This window comes from Buteo buteo, chromosome 4 (assembly GCF_964188355.1).
Source record: "Buteo buteo chromosome 4, bButBut1.hap1.1, whole genome shotgun sequence".
NCBI classification, from domain to species: Eukaryota; Metazoa; Chordata; class Aves; order Accipitriformes; family Accipitridae; genus Buteo; species Buteo buteo.
This window is the reverse complement of record NC_134174.1, coordinates 25,643,102-25,665,570: the sequence shown is the minus strand read 5'-3', so window position 1 is coordinate 25,665,570 and position 22,469 is coordinate 25,643,102. Positions and strand designations below refer to the sequence as shown.

The 22,469-nt window shown below is 40.4% G+C and overlaps 1 protein-coding gene across 6 annotated transcripts; it reads left to right on the top strand.

Moving 5' to 3' along the window:
- Nucleotides 1–2,057: 2,057 nt before the first annotated feature.
- ING3 (inhibitor of growth family member 3) lies at nt 2,058–21,775 on the top strand. 6 transcript variants are annotated; one of them, XM_075025014.1, is made up of 13 exons: nt 2,058–2,244; nt 2,434–2,505; nt 6,940–7,040; nt 8,422–8,487; nt 9,698–9,794; nt 11,939–12,010; nt 12,308–12,427; nt 13,590–13,747; nt 14,114–14,304; nt 15,470–15,662; nt 16,599–16,637; nt 17,296–17,357; nt 21,647–21,775. In XM_075025014.1, exons 1-13 carry the CDS (start codon nt 2,217–2,219, stop codon nt 21,744–21,746), a joined length of 1,299 nt encoding a protein of 432 aa, XP_074881115.1. In that variant the 5' UTR covers nt 2,058–2,216; the 3' UTR covers nt 21,747–21,775. The 6 variants fall into 6 exon arrangements, with proteins under 6 accessions (XP_074881115.1, XP_074881111.1, XP_074881110.1 ...); XM_075025011.1 differs by lacking the exon at nt 21,647–21,775 and adding an exon at nt 6,536–6,758 and having other exon boundaries at nt 2,100–2,244; nt 17,296–18,192; XM_075025012.1 differs by lacking the exon at nt 21,647–21,775 and adding an exon at nt 6,652–6,758 and having other exon boundaries at nt 2,116–2,244; nt 17,296–18,192.
- Nucleotides 21,776–22,469: the final 694 nt, after the last annotated feature.

Sequence of the window (22,469 nt, the reverse complement as noted above, 5' to 3'; positions counted from 1 at the left end):
TCCAGCCAAAACCATTCTATAATTCTATGACAATGCCCTTGCACAATAGCTCTCAGTGATGATTTTGCTGGCTATTCCCAAGCTTGCAAAGATGGGAATGTGGCAAACTCAGGCATGAAAACTGGAGCATAGGAGAATGCACAAGGTCCCAATGTCCTGGTTGTCCTAGGATTTTGGTCATGAAGCAAGTGGTAAGAACTTATTGTATGACTGTGTTTCAGCTGTGGTTCTAACAGTGCAGTCTTTGTATGGTATTTGTGTGCAATGTTGTTCTCTTAAACTTCCGCTGCATGAAATCTGCTCCCAAACATGTCTACGATGAAATTTTTTTCTTTAAAAAGCATTAAAGCCACCACTGAGCATAAAAGAAAGTGACCCCGTCAATTCAGATTTCCCTAAATTCACCTAGCATTTCTCCTAACGAATATAGGATGTCATTACTTTGTGGTGCTTTTGCATGGGCTAAGTTCTCTGGCTGCATCAAACTCTTTCACTTCAATAAAAGTGCAGGCATTTATCTTCCCAGGGAGGGTCAATCCTGTCTTCTGCATAACAAAACAGGTCCAAGTCATTTCTCACAGAAAACTTCAAAAATATTATCATTCCTACACCAGTGTGTCAGAAGTCGTACATTAAAGAGTGATCTGTATGACCAATAATATGCAGATTCTTTCAACTAAGGCTAACTGAGCTTAATAACCATCTGAAAACTGTTCATTGGAATGTATGAAACTAGTTGATATTTCTTGTTTTGGCAGTACAGACTACATGGCTAATGATGGAGCGAGTATGGAAAGTGTCTGCTTTGGCACCGCACTTTTTTCGCAAGGTTGATACTTATTGTTATACCTTTTTTTTCCATGTGTAATGACACGGGAATTAAAAAAAAAAATGCTTTGCTATACCTGATCTATTTGAGACATAGCTAACATCAGTCTTCATAAAGGCTACACACAAAATTTATGCTTCACTTCCCAAAATTCAGTCATCCTTAGCTAACTACTCACAATATATGAACTTAAAACATGAGAAAAGAATGCCATTTTCCATTGGTCCTGACACTCAAAAACATCCCATGCAGGTTTTTACTCAGACTTGGCTTAAGCATATACTTCCTTTCCTTGCTTGGATGCATATGGCACAGATGAGAACATGAAAAGGGAGATAAAAGGCATGGCAGAAAGCTTGCCTGTTCTGCTACTGCAATTCTTATGCTCCTGTACCTACACCTGACATCACGCGAGCCCTAAAAATTCCTTCCCCCAGTCAAAAAGCAAATCTGGATAAAAGCATCTGTCCATGATTAGAGCAATAAATATTTGATAGTGATAGAACAGTGATGGAATAAACTATTTGGGGGATTGATACTGTGTGAAAAACCTCAGCCCCAAATATTTAAAAATAAGTTACAGTAAGAAGTGCTGTAACTGGATGGCAATCACTCCTATCTGCTAATTATTGTTTTCTACTCCGAGCAGCAGTTCTAGAGCCCACAGAAGTTGATGCTCTGGTTTGCCTGTCACGTTACTGATGCATGCCGAACAGAGCAGCTTGTTTCACCTCGGGTCACTCGTGAGAAGACAGAGGAACTAGAGTGATTTCATTAGTTCTGTCATTTTTTGCGCTTTTTATGCGCCATTACCAGCTGCGAGCATTTAAAATAACGGACAAGCAAGCAAAAGCGTGAAGCCTGGTCAAGAATCCGCAAGTTTTTCCCCCTTCTCTTCGCCAGACCTGCCCTCGGCCGCCGGGGTCCCTCAGAAGGGCCGGGAGCCGCACGGCCGCACTCTGCCTGGCGAAGCGGGGGCGGCGGGGGACTGGGGGCTGCGAGCGGGATCCCGCGAGGCGGGCAGGCCTCCAGGAGCCGGGACCGGCCGAACCGACGAGGGCCGGGGACGAGCAGCGGGGCAGGGGCAGAGCCGGAGCCGGAGCCGCCGGAGCCGCCGCCGCCGCCGCAGTGCATGGCGGTACTCGTAGTTTCCCGCCGCCTCCCCGCGCACAGACTACATTTCCCGTGAGGCCGCGCGGGAGGGCGCCAGCCGCGGCGCGCGTCAGCGGCGCGGACAGCCAATTGCGGCGCGGCCGGAGCGAGCGCCGTCAGCCGCCAATGTTGTTTTCGCTGAGTCGAGTCGCTGGTGTTGTTGGCGGCGGCGCCATATTGGAAGGGACGAGCCCCCGTTAGCGAGAAGCCCCTTGGCGCTGGCCCGGCCGCCGCCATGCTGTATCTGGAGGACTATCTGGAGAGTGAGTGTGTGCGGGACGGGGGAGCCGGGCGGCCGGGCACGGCCGGTGGAGGGGAGCCGGGGGGGGAAGCCGCGGCGAAGAGGCGGCGCCCCCCTCCCCCACGGCGGCGAGCGAGCGAGTGACTGACTGACTGACTTCCTCCCTCCCTCCCTTCTCTCCCCGCTCCCCCGCCCCTCCGTGTGCCCGCAGTGATCGAGCAGCTTCCCATGGATCTGCGCGACAGGTTCACCGAGATGCGCGAGATGGACCTGCAGGTGCAGAGTACGTGAGTCCCGCCCCCTCCGCCTCTGCCCGCCCCCTCCCCTCCCCGCGCTCCCGCGCCCGCCCCGCCCCGCCAGCGGGGGGCGGCCGCGGGCACCGGCTCCACCGCCGCGCCCCGCCGCCGCAGGGCGCCGGCCGGCGGCCCCGGGGAGGCGGGAGGGGGAAGGCAGAGGAGGGTAGGAGGGGGCTGAGCGGCGCCGCCGCCGGGGCGCTCCGACCTGGGTGGGCAGCTCCGCTCCGCTCTGCTCCCCGCCGCCCCGCACGCTGGCCCCGGGCGTCGGCGCCCCGGTTCCCCGCCCCGCGCCCCGGCTCTCCGGCAGCGCCGCGGGGCCGGGCGCCTCTCGTCGGCACCGGGCGCGTCTCGTCGGCACCGGGCGCCTGGCGTCGTCTCCTGCGGGGCGGCGGCGGGCGCTGGTGCGGCTGCGGGAGGCGGCGCTGCGGAGGCCCGGCGCCGCGCGGGGAGCCGCCGGGACGCAGCGAGGGGCGGGGCGCGCTCGCCTGGCGCCGTGTCAGCCGGCGCCGCCGGGCCGCCCGCCCCCGGTCCCCTGCCGCCACGGGGCACCTACCGCCCCGGGTCCCCTACCGACCCCGCCCCGGCCTCCCGGCCTCCCCGCCCCGGCCGCCGCCCGCCGGCCGGTCTCGGCGCAAGTAGGATGTCGCAGGAGTTTCGCTCCTGGGCTTGTGCTGCTCCCAAAGGCATTTTCCGTGGCACGTCCCAAACTCTTCAGATTTTTGATCCCTAAGAGCAGTGATGGTGGTTTGGAACGTGAGTTATGTCCCGCTCCATCAGCAGGTAGCGGCGTGCTGTCTCTGAAACTTTCCAGCCAGCTCCCCTCATACTAGCATATGTGACGGTGCTGCTTGCTTAGCCTCTTGTGCCCTAGCAGACGCGCAGCCAAAGGTGCAGTCTGCTTTAGGTTCCTTTGTAGGTCGCTTCGTATATTTCTGCTTATATCCTGATATAACACCCTGCATTATGCTGTTTTCAGGGAGCATTGCCTTTTCATCTTTTCTAATGTAGTCTCTCACCTGGGACTTGGGTGTCCCGTAAAACCCAGTTAGGTGTTGCTGCCATTTAACACACAATTAATATTTGTATTAATACCTGTAACTGTGATGCAAAGGTCTTTGTTAATGAAACTTAGTGCACAAAAGATGAGTCGTGAATACAGAAGGGTCAGACTATTGTAAAGAAGAATAAGAGAAAGAGCAAGGGTTGAAATAAGAAGTGAATGCCATACAGGAGTACAAAATGCAACACCGTGGGAGCACAGTTCTTGAAAACAATGGTTTAACCTGTAATACTTTGAAGCGCGGTCTCAGGCTTTCCCTTGGACATTTGCGTTAGTGGACCCGGCAGGTTGTTTAACAGGCTTCATTGACACATGTTGAACTGTCTGTAAGATCTTTTTTTTTTTTTTTTTTTTTTTTTTTTTGTATACTATGGCCTAAGTGCTGTCTTGGGTTCAGTTTCTTAAAGTTGTGGGAACAGAGCAATGGCTCCTTATGGGAGATGACACCTCTGAAGTAGCTGTCACTAGGGAGCACCAGGAGAGGGAGTGAGCAACTCACTGACTTAGGTAGTTCTGAGTAAGCTCACAGATTTTACTTCTATTCAGTAGGGACGCAAAGAAGCTAGTAGTTTTTCTGAAGTGTTTTTCAGAACTGAGCCAACTAGCACTGCCAAGGTTGCAGTAGTGTAATTTCCTCTGCTTTAACTGGAAGTGGCGAATAACACTCCATATTGTATTACTGGAAGTAGCAAATAACACTGAATATTGTATACTAAAGCCAACCTTAGGCCCAGAGAAAAATTATTTCAGACCTTGGTACTTCTGTAATTCTTGCACAATGAGTGACAAAGCATCCAAAGACATTTACGAAACTTCTGGACTAGCATCTCTTCAACATCAGTTGCCAGACTGCTCACTGAATGCTACGTGCAAACCTGGAGGTTGTTCTCATGCTGTGACGTAGTGACTTACTGTGAAGATTCTCTGAAGTACTTGAAAACAGTACTTCGGTGAGCGATGCTGCCCCAGAAACCTACATGAGTTGTAATTCAGAGATAACTGTGCTGCTGTGTTTCAGAGTCAATGTTGACTTTATATTCTGTCCTGTTTGGGCCACATGGACTTCTAATGGGTCGGGTGCTGCTGTTTGTTGTTGGAAGAAATAATAAACCAGCCGTACCTACTGTATATCCTGGTAAGGCTGCTGCGGGAGGAGTGAAGACCATCTGGGTTGTGACTTGAATCTTGACCTTTAGCTGAGCTCCACGTGGAGTATAAAATGTGTTTCTCTATTTAAGTTCAAATCACAGATTATCAGGCCTCCGTGGTAAAATGTCAAGCTCTGGAAGAAGGCTTGTCTTCTAATAGCATTTCTGGCAACTCTCTTGGGAAATCTCATCTAAGAAATTAGTATCTCAGAATATAGTATCACAGTTGGATTGAAAAGGTAGAGGGGGAAGAAAAGGTGAAGGAACTTGAGTGTACCAGAGAGAACTTTTCATATAATTTAATAGATCTGACCTGCATTCCCCTTTGCCATTTCTGCCCTTTCGGGAGAGATGAGGTTTCTGTGAAAGTTTTCCCTTACGCAGTTTCACACAGACTGATATTTGTCCTCAATAAAAAGTAAAAAGGAAAGAATATTTTTTTTTTCATGTCTATGGAGCCATTAGAATAATTATCACCTAGCTGTCTGCACTCTGGGAGCAGGAGATAGAACATTTTGTCTGTTGGCTTTATGGACCAAATTATAGTCTTTTGGTCAAGGAACAAAGCTTTTAGAAGCCTCCGCATGAAGTATGTGCTGCTTGCTTGGTGCTCAGGCTTCTTCATCTTCCCCCTGAATAACACAGTGCAAGTGGAAAATGCTCATTGTACAGATTCTCCCATCTTTAAAGTGTTTTACACCAAAACTGTTTGACTACTTTGTTTGGGTCTAAGTAAAGTTGATGTGACCCTATGTCACACCTGTTCTGGCTTGGGATTAATTGTGCTCTGTCCCATCAGTTGTTGGGTTACTGTTGGTTTTGATGCTGGATATTCCTAGCATAGGGAAAATCGATGGATGTTTTTGATCATTTAGTGTGAATGATTTTGGTTATTTATGTGAACAGTTAGTTCTAGTTGTGAATTTTCAGAGTGAGAAAACCTTTGGACTTCATTGGATTTGAAGAGTTAATAATACTTGGGGATTCATGAGTTTCTTGAACTAGTTAAATCACTGGGTTTGGTCTGGGTTTTTTTGTTTGTCTTGTTTTTCTGTTTGTTTTGGGGGGTTTGGGGTTTTGTTTGTTTGTTTGTTTTTGTAAGAGTTGATGGCCATCATGTGATCCAGTTTTAATGGTGGTTTCTGGAAAGTATCTTAAGAGTTTTACATCCAGAGCCTGAAGTCTGTAGGTAGTCGGTGCATTGTCACGTTTAATTTGAAACTGCTATCTGTACAGTATTGCTGAGAGTGCTGTGAAAAAATTTTCGGTACTATCATCTATCCTGAGACTAGCAAGGCTGTCCAAGCTAGTTTGGCTAAGGCAGCTGTGTGTTTTTGGAAATAGGCAAGCTGTTGCATGCACAAGTGTCCAGCTGTTGAAATAGTAAACTCAGTGCCTTTTTTTTTTTTTTTTTTTTTTTTGAAGGAGGGTGGAGAGAAAGGGAAGGGAATCCCTGTTTCTGACTCAATAAACAATGAAACGAAGCAACTTGTAGTTGACATTTTCCTTCCTTATGATAGTTAATGTTAGAGAATTGGTGGCTTTATTTTTTCCCTTAGGATATTTCTCAACTTCATGTAAGTGAGAATCCTGTCCAGATAGTATTTCATCAGTGCATTTACCCCTTAGTGCTGCTGTGTGGGGGTGGGGGGAGTGACTTTGTGAGTGCTTTCAATTTGCCCTCATCCTTCCTAGCATACAATGGAGAGGGCCTTGACTTAGACGGTGACTTGACTCTTCAGTTGCTCTACCTTTTTGAGGCACTAATTTTTTCAATTATTTGGTTTTGTATTTGACTGTTTCTCTTAGGAGAACATTTTGTTTCCTGCTCAGTTTGTAACTGGCTAGAATGTTCCAAAGTCAGCAGTCTAGAGCCCTGGGTGAGGAGTTTGGGTCGTGCTTTAAGTCACTACCACTGCTCTTAGGGACAAAAAACCTTTAGAACTTGGAGTCCTGCCTGTCCCATGCTGGAGAGCACAAGAACCCTGATGAGAATCCTACCAGAATGCAATTCTCCTTCTTGGAAATTAAGGTAAATATTTCCCTCCTCTGTCCACTGTCACTTGGTTGTTTTGGTTGTTTTGGTTTTTTCCTCTCTGATAGTTTGCACCTCAGTCCTGTCGACTTTGTTTAAGAAAAAAATTCCGCCTTATTTCATAATGTTTATGTACATGAGAAGATAACATTTTTCTTAATCTTTTCCTGTGCTACAGATGCAATGGATCAGCTTGAGCAGAGGGTAAATGAATTTTTTATGAACGCAAAGAAAAACAAACCTGAATGGAGAGAAGAACAAATGACATCAATCAAAAAAGTAAGGATATCACAAGAGTGGGTTGCATTTTTCTTTTGCAAATGAAGATAACCTTAAGAAAAAATAGCTCATGATTGATGGAGACTTAAGCGTTCAGAACTGTGACTTCCCTTGGGCTTTCACAGAGATGGATAGAACTACCTAGGAGGAGAAAAATGACTGAAAGGTTTCTTTGATCAAGCATTTCTCTCAAGTTTTACCTAGTATTTGCTGGCATTTTAAAAATTATGATCCTGAAATGGTGAGGAAACCAGGTACTAAATTCTGAGCTCAGACTTTTTGTTTCTGCTCGTGTGACACGAAGTTGCATGTTAATTGGCTTTCTTTTAGAGGATGTTTTTCAAGCTTAGCTTCAGCATTTCCTGTGATTCTGCCTATGTCCTTGTATGTGTTATACCTATGGTATATGTAGCTTTAGGGAGGGAGGAGTAAGATGGATGTGTTTTGTTTTATCCTTCAACACTCGGGCATTGGTGGTGGTATTGTTAGCAAGGTGGTCCATCATTTTGTCAGGAGAAACTCCTTTGTAGTCTCCTACACTTGCTACTTCAGCCACTTACTTGTCCAAGGGCTTTTTTTCCTTAATTAATACAAATAGATTTCTGTATTTAAAAAAAGAAGAAGTCAAAGCTCTTACTTTACTGGAGAAAATGAAAAATTTGCTTTTGACTTTAGTTGAACCAAAATTACAAGTAGTTTTCGCCTAAGCAGGATACTGTTCAGTGGAAATGGAGACTAAAAATGCACTTAAACCTGTTTAAAACTAGAGTAAAAACATGTGTAAACATACTTTATAAAATAAAAAAAGTTTTGTCTGTGGTTTTTCGTTAGTTAGAGCAGACTTTAAAATGGGATAGCTTTAGAATACACTTATGAGTTAATAGAAATGTATTTTAAAATAAGTTAAACTATATACATAATTATCTCTATTTAACTACAGTGCTAGAAAGGCCTCCCCTCACAGTACTGTTTAGCATCATTTTGAAGGGCAGTAGTATCTGCAGTGGTCCTAAAGATCCATACAAAGTAAAAGACATCATCTCATTTTGAGTCCATAACATTATGCTGTGTAATATAAAATAAATCCAAGACTGTTTCCTTTCTTGTAGCATTTCTTGCAGAAATGTAAATACCACTGTAGGAGGAAGTGTCCACATCTTGCAGTTTGGCTTTTTCTAAGGCACAAACGATAAATTGGTGTTTAATATCTCTCATCTAAAATTTAGCTAATTGTTGTTTACAGTAGAGTTTCACAGTCTTTCTGAAAACCAACTTGGATTTCTCCTTTAAACTTAACATTTTGTGCTGGATAACAGTAGCTTAAATTGATGAAAGTAATTCAGGTACTTTCATAATTTAAAAAAAATTCTCTTTATAACAGGATTATTATAAGGCCTTGGAAGATGCAGATGAAAAAGTGCAGCTGGCTAATCAAATATATGATTTGGTAAGTGGACAGAAGGCTTGTGGCGAATTACCTAAATTTATGCCCCGAGCAGTTCTAAACGTTTTGATAAGCACAACAACTGTGCTACCTGTACTGTTATGTCAGCTACATAGAGATATTTTTGCTGGTGAAAGAAATACTGAATATTTTACTGACTTTTGAGAATTTTGTTGCTTTGGGTAGTGTCACTTAAATACAAAACATACAGAAATAATTTTAGAAATCACAAGGTTTTCATGCATGTTGATGTTGTTCTATTTATTTTTTTCTGAAAAGAGACCACTAGCAAGTTACTTTTCCTTATAGCATGTGTTTTTTTTAATTTTAGGCATATTTATTTTACATTTTCTCAGAGAACAGAACCTGCAAGTCAGACTGCACTAAAATATAGTAGACATAAAACAAATATGTCTTGCCTGCTTCAGTTTCACTTCAGCTAACTAAAAGTTAGTTCCAAAAGTTGGAACTTACTCCTCTCTTTTGGTTAGCTGGTAACTGCAAAAACATGTTCAGTTTTTAATAGTTTAGAATTCTGCTGTATGACTACAGATGAAGAAAGCGTTTGGAACATAGTGTTTCTTTCCATTATATTAAGTTTGGGGGCCTGTGTGTTTGTGGTTTTTTGGTAATTTACAGTACCCAAGAGCATGTCATAGTTTACTCAATGCACAGGGGTCTTTACACTTTCAGTTTAGAGACCCTTTTACTGAATACTTAAGTTTAGTGATGTGTGTAGTGGCATACAAACTGCAATTCAGTAAACTTGCAGTTTCCCCAATGCAGCCCAATTTCTTCTAAAGTGCACGTCAGGTACTGTTCTTTCTCCTTTCTATACGTGCACCCACAACGCCCCCAAGTCCTCTTAATCTTTTTTCTCAAACAAAACACTTAACGCTGTGTCTTGGAACATAGCCTACAGTAAGAGGAGCGCTTCTAGCTGCTGAGCCAATACACAGCCTTATTGTGCAGTCAATCCCAGCATACAGCTTAGGAGCAACAGCGCTATTTTGGTGTTAACTGTAGCATCTCTGCTGAGTTAGGGAAATGTAGGTGACTGAGAAGTTATGCTTCTGCGTGCTTTTATACGTGCTTAGTGCTGCATGGCAGAGAATTGCTGGAAGGGAAATATTTAGCAAGCCAGAGATTAAGTATGTCGATATTCGTGTTCTAGAACTGGATGCTATTTATTGTTGCTTTGTCTCAAAAACAGGTAGACCGTCATTTGAGAAAATTGGACCAGGAACTTGCTAAATTTAAAATGGAACTTGAAGCAGATAATGCTGGAATTACAGAAATACTAGAGAGACGTAAGTATGCATGATTTTCTTCAAGAACTTGACAGATTTTCTGTCAATTTGCAAAATTAAAATATCATACACTTGTTAGTGGCTGGCAGTATTTCCACTTGTTTCAAAATTGTGTTTTAACCTGCATGCTTTTCATCAGTCAGTGATTCTCAAATTTTAGTTTCAACCTCAGTTTTTACCAATGAAGTCAAAGTACAAGTGAGTAATTAGAATAATGTTTTTTTCGCATGACTGTTGCACTTGTTAGTTGCTACAGTAAGGTACAGAATTCTTTAAACCTGTTTTTAATAACTGTAGGTGTTCAGACAAGTACTTCAGCCTAAGCTTGCCACCTACCCAGTTAAAAGCGTACCATTTCTTACTTGAATTGATTGCCACCAAATTGAGGAAGGTCATTATTTTAGTTATAGGTGTGGAATGTCAAGTAAAGTTAGGTACTTAGTGGTTTTCTTTTTTTAAAGGGGAGAGAGTGGGTTGTTTTGTAATGGGGTAGTGAGGGAGAAACATTTGAGTAAGAAACCTGCACGCTTAACAAATATAGCAGTGCTGGTATTCAGAATGTGAACAAAAATGTAATATGCCAGCTTTTTGGCCAGCTTAGTGTGGAAGAATCGGCCTTTCTGTACGCATTGGAATTTAGACATCAAGTTCAAATGTGATTATGATAAATTTCAAAGTTGATTTAACTATTGTGATTATGGAGCTAAGAGGCAGTGACTGTTCTCATACCCAAGGACAGTGAAAAGTAACTTAAATCACTCGAGGAGATTAGAAATAAATATTCTTTCTTTGAACTTTGTGTGGCTTTGTCATAAAAGCTGGGAGGTTTTGGATTTTTTATTTGTAATTGCTATTACAGATAACAGGCACAAAAACAAACCTGCAAAGTGCATGCTTTTAATGAACTAGGAACTACAGAAAAGGACTAGTTTATCTTAGTTGGTATCTCAGCTGCAGTTTTAAGATGTGATACTACCTTCAGTTGAGCTATGTTTGGCAAGGTGAGGTAGGTAGGTAGAATTTCAAGAACTCAAGATAGAAATGTACGAGACTGCACCTTGCACCCTTAAGGTATTTATTTTATTTTTTAATAAAGTGAAAAGTAGAAGCCACTTAATATTTTTAACTTCCAGAGTAAATACATATTGTTGAGGTTCCGCCAGAGGGCAGCCTTTGGACTAGTTCGTAGCATGATTAATGTTAGCTCGGCCAAAATATCTCCTTATGCTTTGAACCTCATCTAGAATAATTTTCTTTAAACTTTTGTAATACACTCATGTACTTTTTGAAAGCACTGAAAAACAAAGGGGTAAAGAAACGTTGAAGCTACAGATTTTGCAAAATGAATGTGAATTACTTTCTTGGATTGTCTTCTGTATAAACGTAAGTTGGTAGGTATTGCAGCTAGTTCAAAATCTTTTTGCCAAAGATTGATACATAAACTGTTGTATATTGTTCTAATGGAAATTTATGGTCAAAGTCTCTCCTATGCTGCAATCGTTTAGCCTCATATTACAAGAAATGTTATTCTTAGACATAGACTTGCATTTGTGCCCCTCCTGCCTTTTTTTTCTCCCCCCCCCCCCCCCCCCCCCCTTTGGATTGTTGCTCTGTATTTTGAACGTTAAGAAAATTCAGATAATGATCTGAAGCCCTTCCTGTTGAATGTTAGATCATCTCGAAAGGCCTTGCTAGCGCTTGTGTGTTTTGACTCAGTGTGACAAGATGCCTTGTTAACACAGTTTACCTGGTACAATCTTCTTTTCAATTCATATTGTTGTAGATTGTCAGTACATTTGGTACAGCATTCTCCAAACGTCACCGGCTTGTGTGCAACTCATTTGAATAAGTGGCATGTTGACGGCAACATTGTTGTTTGTTCTCCTTATTGGCCTTGATTTTAACTTCTTAATTTCAACAGTTGAACAGCAGCAGTCACCAGTTTTTATTTTAAAACTGTTCTCCTCAGTGGCTCCTGGTTGTAGTACAGGAAGGGTTTCAACTCTAGCAAAAATCCTTCTGATTAAAATAAATATAACTGCATAGTGATTTGGTTAATATTATAAAGATTCATGTAGTATCTAAAAATCAAAACCATGGCAATGATGACTGAAATTTTCCTATCCTTTTTACCTCCCTCTTAGGGTCTCTGGAGCTGGATACACCATCACAGCCTGTGAATAACCATCACGCCCATTCTCACACTCCAGTAGAGAGTAAGTCTTTGAGACTTAAGAATACATCTACATTTTATGTTTCCTTATTTTTTGTTGAGTAGTATTAGAAAAAAAAAAGTTCAGAACTTCTTTTTTCTCCAAACATTGGTGGTGGGGGGGTGGGGGGGAAAGGCATAATGCAGTGATAATAATATCTATTCAGAAGAAGTGCAAGATTGAAACAAGATTTTGCTGGTGGGAATGAGTCGAAAGTGCTGGTTTATTATGTCCAGTTATAGTTTGACTTTCATGCTGAAAAGGTTTTACATTTAAGTTCCCTCCATTTATTTCACTTAGAAAGGAAACACAATCCATCTTCACACCATAGTACAACAGATCATGTTCCTGAAAAGAAGTTTAAATCTGAAGCTCTTCTATCTACCCTGACTTCAGATGCTTCTAAAGAAAATACACCAGGTAATCTTCATTGTCTTGCATTTTATTGCTTTTTTAATTGGAAGAAGAGAAACCCAATTATATTTGTGAGTTACTGTCTTTTGAAATCAGAGGCTCATACCCTTTCCACTGGGATTTTCAATCATTTGAAACATGGGAAATCGCAGGCATTGTTTCTCATCTGTGTTGTCCATGAAGTGCATCAGTTTTGTTGTCATTTAACAGCTGCATGTTGGCTGTTTCTTGTTATTTACACTGCTTGGAAGAAGGTAACAGGAGTTTCATTCAGCCAGTAGTAGAAATATAAGAGATCAATGCATTATTACTTTGGGGAAAAGAAACGCATGCAACAATTTCCAAAGTAAGGGAGAAGAATTTTCACACTTTTTTTTTAAGGGTTGGTCTGACGTGGCATTCGACTGCGATAAAATTCTTTCATGTGTTGCCTCTTTGAAAAGAGGTGAGAAGTCTTTTTGAGTAGTGAATAAAAAAAAAACATCTCAACCTTCTGCCCATTTTCAAAATTAGGGTGTTTCATAGTTTCTTTTCTGAAAATAAAAGATTGTGAGAGGTTATAGTAAGTAAACTACCTTAAGTTTTGGAATTTAGTGCTGTTTATCAGTTTTAAGTAGTCTCCCTCATATCCATTTTACTTTTGTTTTGAAGGAACTTCACGTGAGATGGCAAATAAAATTAACTAAGTTTTCAGCAGCTGTCAGTCTGTAGATGGCCATGGAAATCTGCGTTGCATTAAAACTGTGATTGATAGTGTTTAGAGTTAAGATTTTTAGAAGTTTTACTTCAGAAGCAGTATAGGTGTACAGTCACATTCCTACTCTCTTCCTGATGGTTACAGTAGTCAGCATTATTTCGGTGGAGATTGGGTCTATATAGACAGACGTAGCAGCTGCATCTGTTCTTTGATAGTTGAATATGATAGTGAGGACTGTCTTTCTAAGAGGACTCCTTGCACATGAGGATAGGTGGGGAACAAAATTCTTTTTTTCATAAGCCAATACTGGCTGTGTCAAATGACTTTTTGAACTTTTTTCCAAATGATCAGACTGCTCTGATGCATAAACGGAGTTCCTACTCTTTCACTGGTTGTCATATATAACTCTTCTTAAAATGCAAAGGAATTTAGTTTCATTTTGAATTTCATAAATGTGTTCTGTTCATCAAGGGTGTCGAAACAATAATTCATCATCCTCTTCAAACAATGCATACAATACAAACTCTTCTCAACCATTGGCATCATATAACCTGGGCTCATTATCTTCAGGATCCGGGGCCGGTGCAATTACCATGGCAGCAGCTCAAGCAGTGCAAGCCACGGCGCAGGTAATGTCAAAACGTTCTTGTCATTCTGCCATCCGCTATTGATTAAGAAGAAAGACTAATGATTTTTTATTTTTTCTGAATTCCCATGATCACTTTCAGCTGATGTGATTCAGTTCTCATAATATCATTTTTGTTTATATGCTAGTTTCATCCTGTAAAACTTGCATAAAGGGACAGCTTGTTTTCTAGCTTTGCTTGTTGGATATTTTTACACCTTTTTACATCTTGCTATACATCATTTTGTTATACAGGGTAACTAATGGACCTGTGCAAATGTATGTGCAAATAATTAGCAGTTAGCAGCCTAGTATGTCTTCTGTAAGAGCTCTACTGTGTAATCTGATACAATGTCAGTATTCCTTTTAGATGAAGGAAGGAAGACGAACATCCAGTCTAAAAGCCAGCTATGAAGCGTTTAAGAACAATGATTTTCAGCTTGGAAGAGAATTTTCTTTATCCAGAGATTCAACTGGATATTCCTCATCAGCTCTGGCATCTACATTAACACAGACATTAAGTTCATCAACCACAGATTCACGAAGTGGCAGAAAAAGCAAGTAGGTTTTCTTACTTGTTGACCACAATTATAGCTTTCAAGGCAGCTAAACTTTCTTTTAAAGGTCATGGGCCATATTAGAAATACTTCGTATTTAATATCGGGGAGCGATCAGCAGAAGGTAGTTACTGCCTGCTGGCCTTTTTTTGTTCAGGGCTTTCTTCTTTTGCCCTCTCACTTTTAAGCAAACTCATTCCAAGGTTTTAACTAAATGTCCTGATTTGCTTTTCCATCTGTGATATAGTTTATTTTCTTCCCTCATTTTTCTGTGTTTTGGAGAGAAGATTTGGCCTAACGGAAAATGTTGGGAATTACCATGCAATGGTTTGTAGGTGGTTTTAAAATAATCTGGAGATCTGCTTCATGCCACTTCACAAATAATCACAATGCTTTCCGATGGCTGCCTATCTAGGGCAGGAAACAGAATGCATTTTATTTCTGATTAAAATGAAGTTTAAAAACATTTTAAACAATACAGTGTCACAACACATTGTGACAACAGTCACAGGTTGTACTTGAAAGAGTTTGTCTCAAAATGCCCATCCTTTTAAACTGACTTGAGTTTTTTTTCTTCATACAAATTTGTGTGTATTCACAGCTCAGTTAATAATTTTGTCTTAGAAGCATTTTTCATCTATGGATATCTTGGGTGTCAGATCTGACCTATAAGCAAAAGCATAGAATTTGTATTCTGGCACTGTTCCTATGGAGTGATTGGTGATGCTTGAGTGGAGATTAACATAGAATCAGTCATCTTCAAAACAGTAATCTATTGAACATGACATATGATATTATTTATATGTAAATTCCTGTTTTATTGGTAACATAATTTTTATGGGAACTTGACACCAGGGCTGTTGATGGAAAATTTTGTGAAGGAAGACATTCATTAAAGCCATTTGGCAGTTTAAAGCTGTTAAATTCCATTGATTAGAATAGTGTCTTGTACTTGTAAGGTGGTATGACTTGTTTCCTTCTCCGAAGAGCATTCGGTGTGTCCATTTCAGTTCTTGCGATTGTTGAATGAAATCTGTTAGAGAATGATGCTTTGGTATTTACATACTGCAGTATTTCAGAGCCAACAAAGTACTTGTTCAGTGATTCTTTCACTTGGCAGGAAATGAATTTAAATTATGCATGCTATTTTTTTCTTCCCTCCCACCCAGAAACAACAACAAATCTTCAAGTCAGCAGTCCTCATCATCTTCCTCGTCTTCCTCTCTATCATCATGTTCTTCTTCATCTGCACTGGCACAAGAACTGTCTCAGCAAACAGCAGTAATACCAGAGTCTGATTCTAATAGCCAGGTTGACTGGACCTATGATCCAAATGAGCCACGTTACTGCATTTGTAATCAGGTAAGGATGGCTTCCAACCTGAAATACAACTACACCTGCTATTTTGCTGTAGTTGAAATTCCTTCTCTGATTGCTAATTTAAAAACATTCTATTTGCAGTCTTGAAATTCTGATCTGTTTTTATTTACTTACTGGTGATACTAATAATGAACTCAACTGTTGAAGCTGAAAACAAGCACATTTTCCAGTAATGTGACATACCTGGAGAGTTTTAAATCTTTTAGTGAAGACTTCAGGAATAATTAAAATAGAAATTGAACAGGTTCACAGTGAATTTAGTTAAAATTTTAAGTTAGTAAGGAATTTGCCTGGTCTCTTCTACTTTCCTTGAAAGAAAACCCCAAAACCCAAAAACCCCCACAAACAAACAAACAAACCCCCCAGTAACCAAACAAAAAACTAGTTTTATGAAGGCTGTTGGGAATCTTGAGAGAGTGAATGACAACATGAGAAACGTTTATTTAAAAATGCCTGTTCTTATTTTAAACACTTTTAAGAGTGTCAGCTTTTTTCTAGAGTTTATAGAATTCTGTAATTCTCTTGAAAGTGTTTGATTGTTTCAAATAAAGTGCTTGAAATTGTCATGTGTGCAAGGGAGATGCCAGTCATAAATATAATCTTGAATACTGGGCTGATAATGTACTGAACACTGTTGTTTAGACCAAAATGTGATTTGTTCAGGTTTTGAATGCTGACCTTTTTAATACAACCTGAAATATGCAGAAGTATCTTTTTTTTGCATAAAAAATTTTTGAAAATCAATTTGCTGTGAACATGATGTTCTTTGGGTTGTGTAACAAAAAGAAAAATCAAGATATTGTTGCTGCTGTTAATGGAAGAACTCCTCAAAGGAAGAAGGTTGAACTTTGGCCCTTTGAAAATGCTGATTGCTTTTAAATAGTAATATATAATAAGTTTTTTTTTCTTATTTACTAGGTGTCATATGGTGAAATGGTAGGCTGTGATAACCAAGATGTAAGTAACAAAGTTCAAAAGGTTCATGAGAGGCATGTGCATGTAACTGTTGCTTGCAGGAGTTACTTTTCTTTAGAGTTGGTTTTAGAGTAGAGGGTTTTTTTAGAGTAATGTGCGTGTGAGTTGAATCATTCTTCAGGAAACTTCTCTTCACCTGTCCCCACAGTACAGGTTCTTTTAGAAGGCTTCCCCCTTTTCTGGGAATGTTTGATGTCTTTAAAACGCCCTTTATTTCTGGGAACCTTTAGCTGTGTTGCTACTAATATCAGTTGTCCCCTTAAAATAAAAGGTTTTAAAAGAACAGTTGAATGTAATCGTGTATTTACTGAGATGCTATATTTAAACAGAAGTGAGTGATAAAATTACTGTTGTGTCACTTAGTGTTGTCAAACCAAGTATTTCGAAGCACAACATACTTCTTTTGCTCTGTTATGCGAGTCCCTATATGACTCCCTAGAATTTTGTTGCTTTCCTTAGTCTATTGAATGTATATTAAGGACTGAGATCCTCTTCTCTCCTCCTTTTGTCCTGTGACTTTGTGTGAAAAGCAGAATCTATGCTTTTTACTCGTGCTTAATTTTCATAGAATTGTATTTGTGATAGCTGTTTTGAAAAAAACCCAAATCCCAAACCCTCTCTTTAACTCTGTTTTTTATAGTGCCCTATTGAGTGGTTCCACTATGGATGTGTTGGACTGACAGAAGCACCGAAAGGGAAATGGTACTGTCCACAGTGTACAGCTGCAATGAAGAGAAGAGGCAGTAGACATAAATAAGTTTCTTCAGCTGGAAAACCAATTACATACTAAAGGTTTTGTAGAGGACTTGGGAGGGGGAGGAACCCCCACCACACTTCCTTGCCACCACTTGAGGGTTAACATAGCAGTCATAAGATCTTGAACTATTGATTTTGCTAGTTGTGTTTTATTATTGTAAGTAAATTATTTATGCACATTGATGTGCTACAGATACTATTCCAGTGAGCCTTGGACTGTTCCAGTGGCCAACATATGCAGACATTTGTACTATCAAACCATTTTCTCTAAGCAGTGGGCATTCTACAATTATTCAATCTTCAAAAAATTCCGATAAGTCAAGATTTTAAATGTATGTTTTATATTCAACAGATATATTCTGCTGCATGTACTGTACTCAAGAGCTGTTATGTAACACTATGTATATAAATGGTGCAAAAAGTCAGTGCTTCGGGAAAAAAAAAAGAGACAATGGTTTTTAAAATGCCTTTATAGCTTTGGTTCTTTATGAAACTTAATTCAGCAGGCTGAAGAAAATGGTTCTTGTATACAGCGGGCTGTTGTCCTCTAGGGTACTTGAGTACGTAAAAGCAAAAAAAAAAAAAGCTGTAGAATAAAACAAACTTGTGCCATTAGTCTTTATATGTTTCTGCTCCAGAGAAGGCGCAGGCCATAAGAGGAAAAAAAGGTGTTAAAGTGATGATAAATTTTTATACCAAATGTGTTTATTTTTTTGTGTAAGTAATCCTTTAAATTTGAATTGTATTAGGTGTTAAAATAAAACAACCTCAGCTCCTCAAATTAATGTTTTCTGTACATTTGTCAAAAAAAGGTTTGTCCCTGAAATGGTTTCAGGAGAATATAGCCAAGTTTGCATAAGAAATTGCTACACGTGACCCATGTGAAGGATTGTTGCACAGGATGTTTCTCCGGTGGGTGGGTAACTTGTACATATCTAGGCAAACACTGAAATACCGTTTGCTTCAATGCCTCTGTCTCCAGGCGATCAGTGGCACCTGCTTAAATGAGCACGAAAGGTCTGTTTTCCATGTGGTTAAAAAAAAGAAATCCCTACTCTGTCAAGAGATATCCACAGGCAGGGTTGCCTTCCTATTTCCATGGCACAGATGGAAATAGGAAGGGGAGAAGAAAACCACGGCGAGTGAGTCTTGCAGCTGCCATATTCCTGAACAGTGGTTTTCATGTGAAAACCAACACGCGGTTTAGGAAAGAAAAAAGAGAGAAATAGTTCATCCTGCTTGTAGAATCCCTAGAGCAACAGGGAGGATCATGTTAGGAAGCCTAAATGCAGGAACATAAGTGTCTGGATCTGTGAGTTGTACATGTTGTAGTACAGGATCAGAAAACTGGTCTTTACATTAGACCCTTGACAAGAATATAATGGAAAGATTTTCTGTATTTTTGCCCTGACTTGCTTATTTTGGACATAGTTTGTAGATTTCCTTTCACTGACAATTTCCTTTTGTTGTTTTTGTATGGGTCTTTCATGCAGCAGCACTGAACAAAAACAAGATTATTACTCCTTTTTTCTCCTTCCTCCTTCCTTCCACTACTAAAAAAAAATACACTTTCCTTTTGGAATAAAGATTTTACTTTAGCACTGGGTTGCTCTTTGGGCTGTCAGGGTGGAGGATCATGGCCTTCACGTGGTAGCTTTCTGAAGCCATGCCGAGGGAGAGAAGAGAGGGAAAGAAGCAGTGTTTCAGTGCGTGACTGTGCAAATAGTGTCAAGGAAACAAAAAGGGTTAGGCTCATTAGTAATAGGAGTATGTGCAGAAAATGCAGGCTTTAACTAAACCAAAATGAAACCAGACTTCTGTCACAACATTTATTTAAAAATAAAAAAAGTAGGCATTTTAAATCCATGAACTAGGGAAAAGTAGATGTTTAAGAAGGGAAATGTGATTATGGATGATAAATAGACTTTGGTAGAAGAATAGGGTAGAAGTTGGTGAAAATAAACAGTGAAGAGCAGCGTAACTAAGGTTCCATTAAAACTGGAACTGAGCCCACTGCCTATGTATTTCTGTGGAAACCTCAGTCTAAACATTTGAGGACTAGAATATCTGGTTTTAAGTGAGGCTGTGGAGACAATAGAGATAACAAACAATTTGTTCTGTTGGAAACTGGTGCCATGCTATGAATTGAAGTTAAATAAGCAACAGGTAATCTGGACTCCCCTTGGACTGAATGCCTAAGTCCTTAGGGCTAAGAAGCAAGTCCATTGAGAATTAACACTATATATAGCGAAATCCCTCATTCTGGTGGTAACCATACCTAAGATGGTGCAGAGACTGCAAATTCAAATAAAAATTCCAATTTTTAGTGTGAGCATTGGTTTGCTGTTTCATTGGATGATATAATTTTTTTTTTCATGGAGGGAGCTAGTTAGAGAACTCACAAGAAGAAAAAACTTAACCTTTGTCCTCATTAGTACATTAGTATTTTGTGTCAAAGTTCAGAAAATAGAAATGGACAAATGTGAAAAGTGTGGAAAAATGCATTATGTAAGTCAAAGGTGTAGAACAATAAACCCTGTATGTGCTTTTGTTTTGTTTTCTTCTAAACAGAACACCTGTGAGAGAAGCTTACGGGTCAGCAGGTGATGATAGTGTAAAAGCCCTGAGTACGTGAGTAGTTACACGTTGGCAGAGTCCTTGCCTCATGGTCATTGGAGTTCTTGGAAGCTTCACTGAGATAGACAAGGCCAGGTTGATGCAGGCTACATCAAGGCGCAAGGGTGTCTCATTAAAGTTTCTTTAAAAAACAGTGATGCGCTGGTTGGAGTGGAGGTCCCGTAACGTTATATGCTATTTGCAAAATAGAATAAGAGTAAAGGAATAAATTGCCAATATTCCCAACATGAAGAGGCTGCTAAAGCAGGACTCTGCTGCTCTACAGACATTAACAGATCAGTTAGGAGGGGTAAATAGTAACGTAATGTTTGCACTTAGGTTGGGTTCTCAAAAGTAACAAAATGGAAAGTGTTAAAAGTAGCAGAAAAATCTCATGATACTGAGTGTCTGGTAAAATGGAAGATGTAATTCAACATTTGCTAAAAGAATGTAAATATAAAATAATATATAAAATAATACCTAATTCTCAATTTACCTGCAGCTGGGGCCTCTGAAGTAGCTATTGCCCTGTAGGAAAGTGATTTTGGGAGTTATCTAGGTAATTCTATGGAAACACCAGCTCATTGCTCAGCAGCAGGTTGGACAAGTGCTAAGAATGACTCAGTAGGAGAGAAAGAATAAAACAGAATACAGTTTTACACTGTGTAAACTGATGGTGCAGTTAGGTCTCAATGTAGTGTAAAATTCTGGTTGGCTCTGCTGCAAAAACGTAGCAAAACTAAGGGAAGGCTTCAACAGGAGGATCAAAGTAGTCAAAGCTGTGTGATGACAACACATCTGAGAAGCAGCTGAATGGTCTGGGACTCTTCCGGCTGGGAAAGAGGTGGCTCAGTAAGAATGTAATGGGGATCTGTAAACTCAGGAGTGCTGTGGAAAAGGTGTGGCTTTTGATAGAAGAAGTAGTAGGGAGGTAGCCAGTCCAAAATGAAAAAAGAGCATGCTTAAATTGTAAAACTGGCCATATAGCTTACATGGATGTAAAAAGTGACTGAGAAACTAATGGAAGCAAAGTCTATGGAGGCATAAAATGCAGAAGTAACACATCTGGATCAAAAACTCACTGAAGACTGATGACTAGAAATTAAGAGTTTGTAGCCAGGGGAGTGTTCCTGGGTGCCTGTGACGGTCCCACAGCCCACTGGCATGCACCACTGAACACCGTTTGATACAAGACACTAGGTTAGGTGACCGACCCTTCGGCATTATGCAGTGCAGCTGCTTTTAGTTTCATCTCAGTGCTCCAGCATTTGGGTGAACTTTTAGGATGAGGAGGTATTTGTAGTACCACAAGCTGAGAACCCATGTGCTAAGCACTGTAATAGAATAAAAAGTGGTCTATGCCTTGTAAACTGTGTTGTCTGTTTGCATTGTAAAGAAGTAACCTTTTTTTCCTCAGCTGTAGGTTTCATTTATTCTAGGTCTGAAATGAAGAAGAAAGAGGAAATACATTTATGCTTCCCGCTCTGAAAACGCATCTAGGTTGTCTCTCTGAATAGCACAGAGTAATTTGCATTCTTGTCTTCTTTACTGATCAACCGCGCACAGTAAAGATTAGAAATTCTGAGGTTTGTTTTCCCCTTTCTGTTCCCCCTCACCAGGGAGGACTTTCCACTGCAAGCTGGCTTTTCTTGGCAAGTTTTTTCATCTCCCACCTCATCCTGCTGGAATGTCTGGACCGTGCACTTTCTTGTTCAATAGAAGTGACAAGTGACAGAAGGAGGACCCAGGTGGCTTTCCCCTTGACAGCGGAGGGTTTGGTTTTGCACTTACACTAAAAATCTCTGAGAAGCAGAACTGCAAAAGGGACAAGGGTCTGACCATTTACATTCTCTTAGGGGTATACAGGAATAACTGAAGTCAGGCCACACTATATGAACACAGTCTCTACAGTTTTGCTACTCTTCCCAGAATTGCCTAAAACGCTCTGAGAATAATGTAACTAAAAGAAGAAAAATGCCACATTTCAGTATATTTATCAAATCTACAGTAATATTCCTCTGGCACTTTCAAATCCATATCTTGCTTTTATACTCATATGATTTTCTATAGAGACAAACAGCAGCTTTTTCCTCTAGATAAATCTTGTATTTAGGAGCTATTTGAGCATGCAAGAGTTGTCAGCAAGTTGCATGCTTACTTACAGACTTGTGCTTGCATACGTCACATCTTGTATTTTAGAAAAACCGAGTTTCCTACATTAGTTCATAACAGATTTAAAGTCTTTATTACAAACATGACTTTAACTGTTTGCTAACTGTATTCCCTTTGTCTACTGAAAAAAAAAATAATTCCTGAAAAAAACCCCTAGCATATTACAACTAGAGTAGAGAAATACTTGCCTCATGACTGTACAAGAAATCTACATAACGCAGTAGAAAATGATGAACAATGTTAGGATACACAGCTGTTTTAACATTTTTA

Bases quoted from the DNA above. Each gene is read 5' to 3' on its own strand.
- ING3 (XM_075025014.1), top strand. From the start codon at position 2,217: ATGCTGTATCTGGAGGACTATCTGGAGA. The intron at 9,795-11,938 runs GTAAGTATGCAT...CCTCCCTCTTAG, and splicing joins TACAGAAATACTAGAGAGAC to GGTCTCTGGAGCTGGATACA. The intron at 14,305-15,469 runs GTAGGTTTTCTT...CCTCCCACCCAG, and splicing joins CGAAGTGGCAGAAAAAGCAA to AAACAACAACAAATCTTCAA.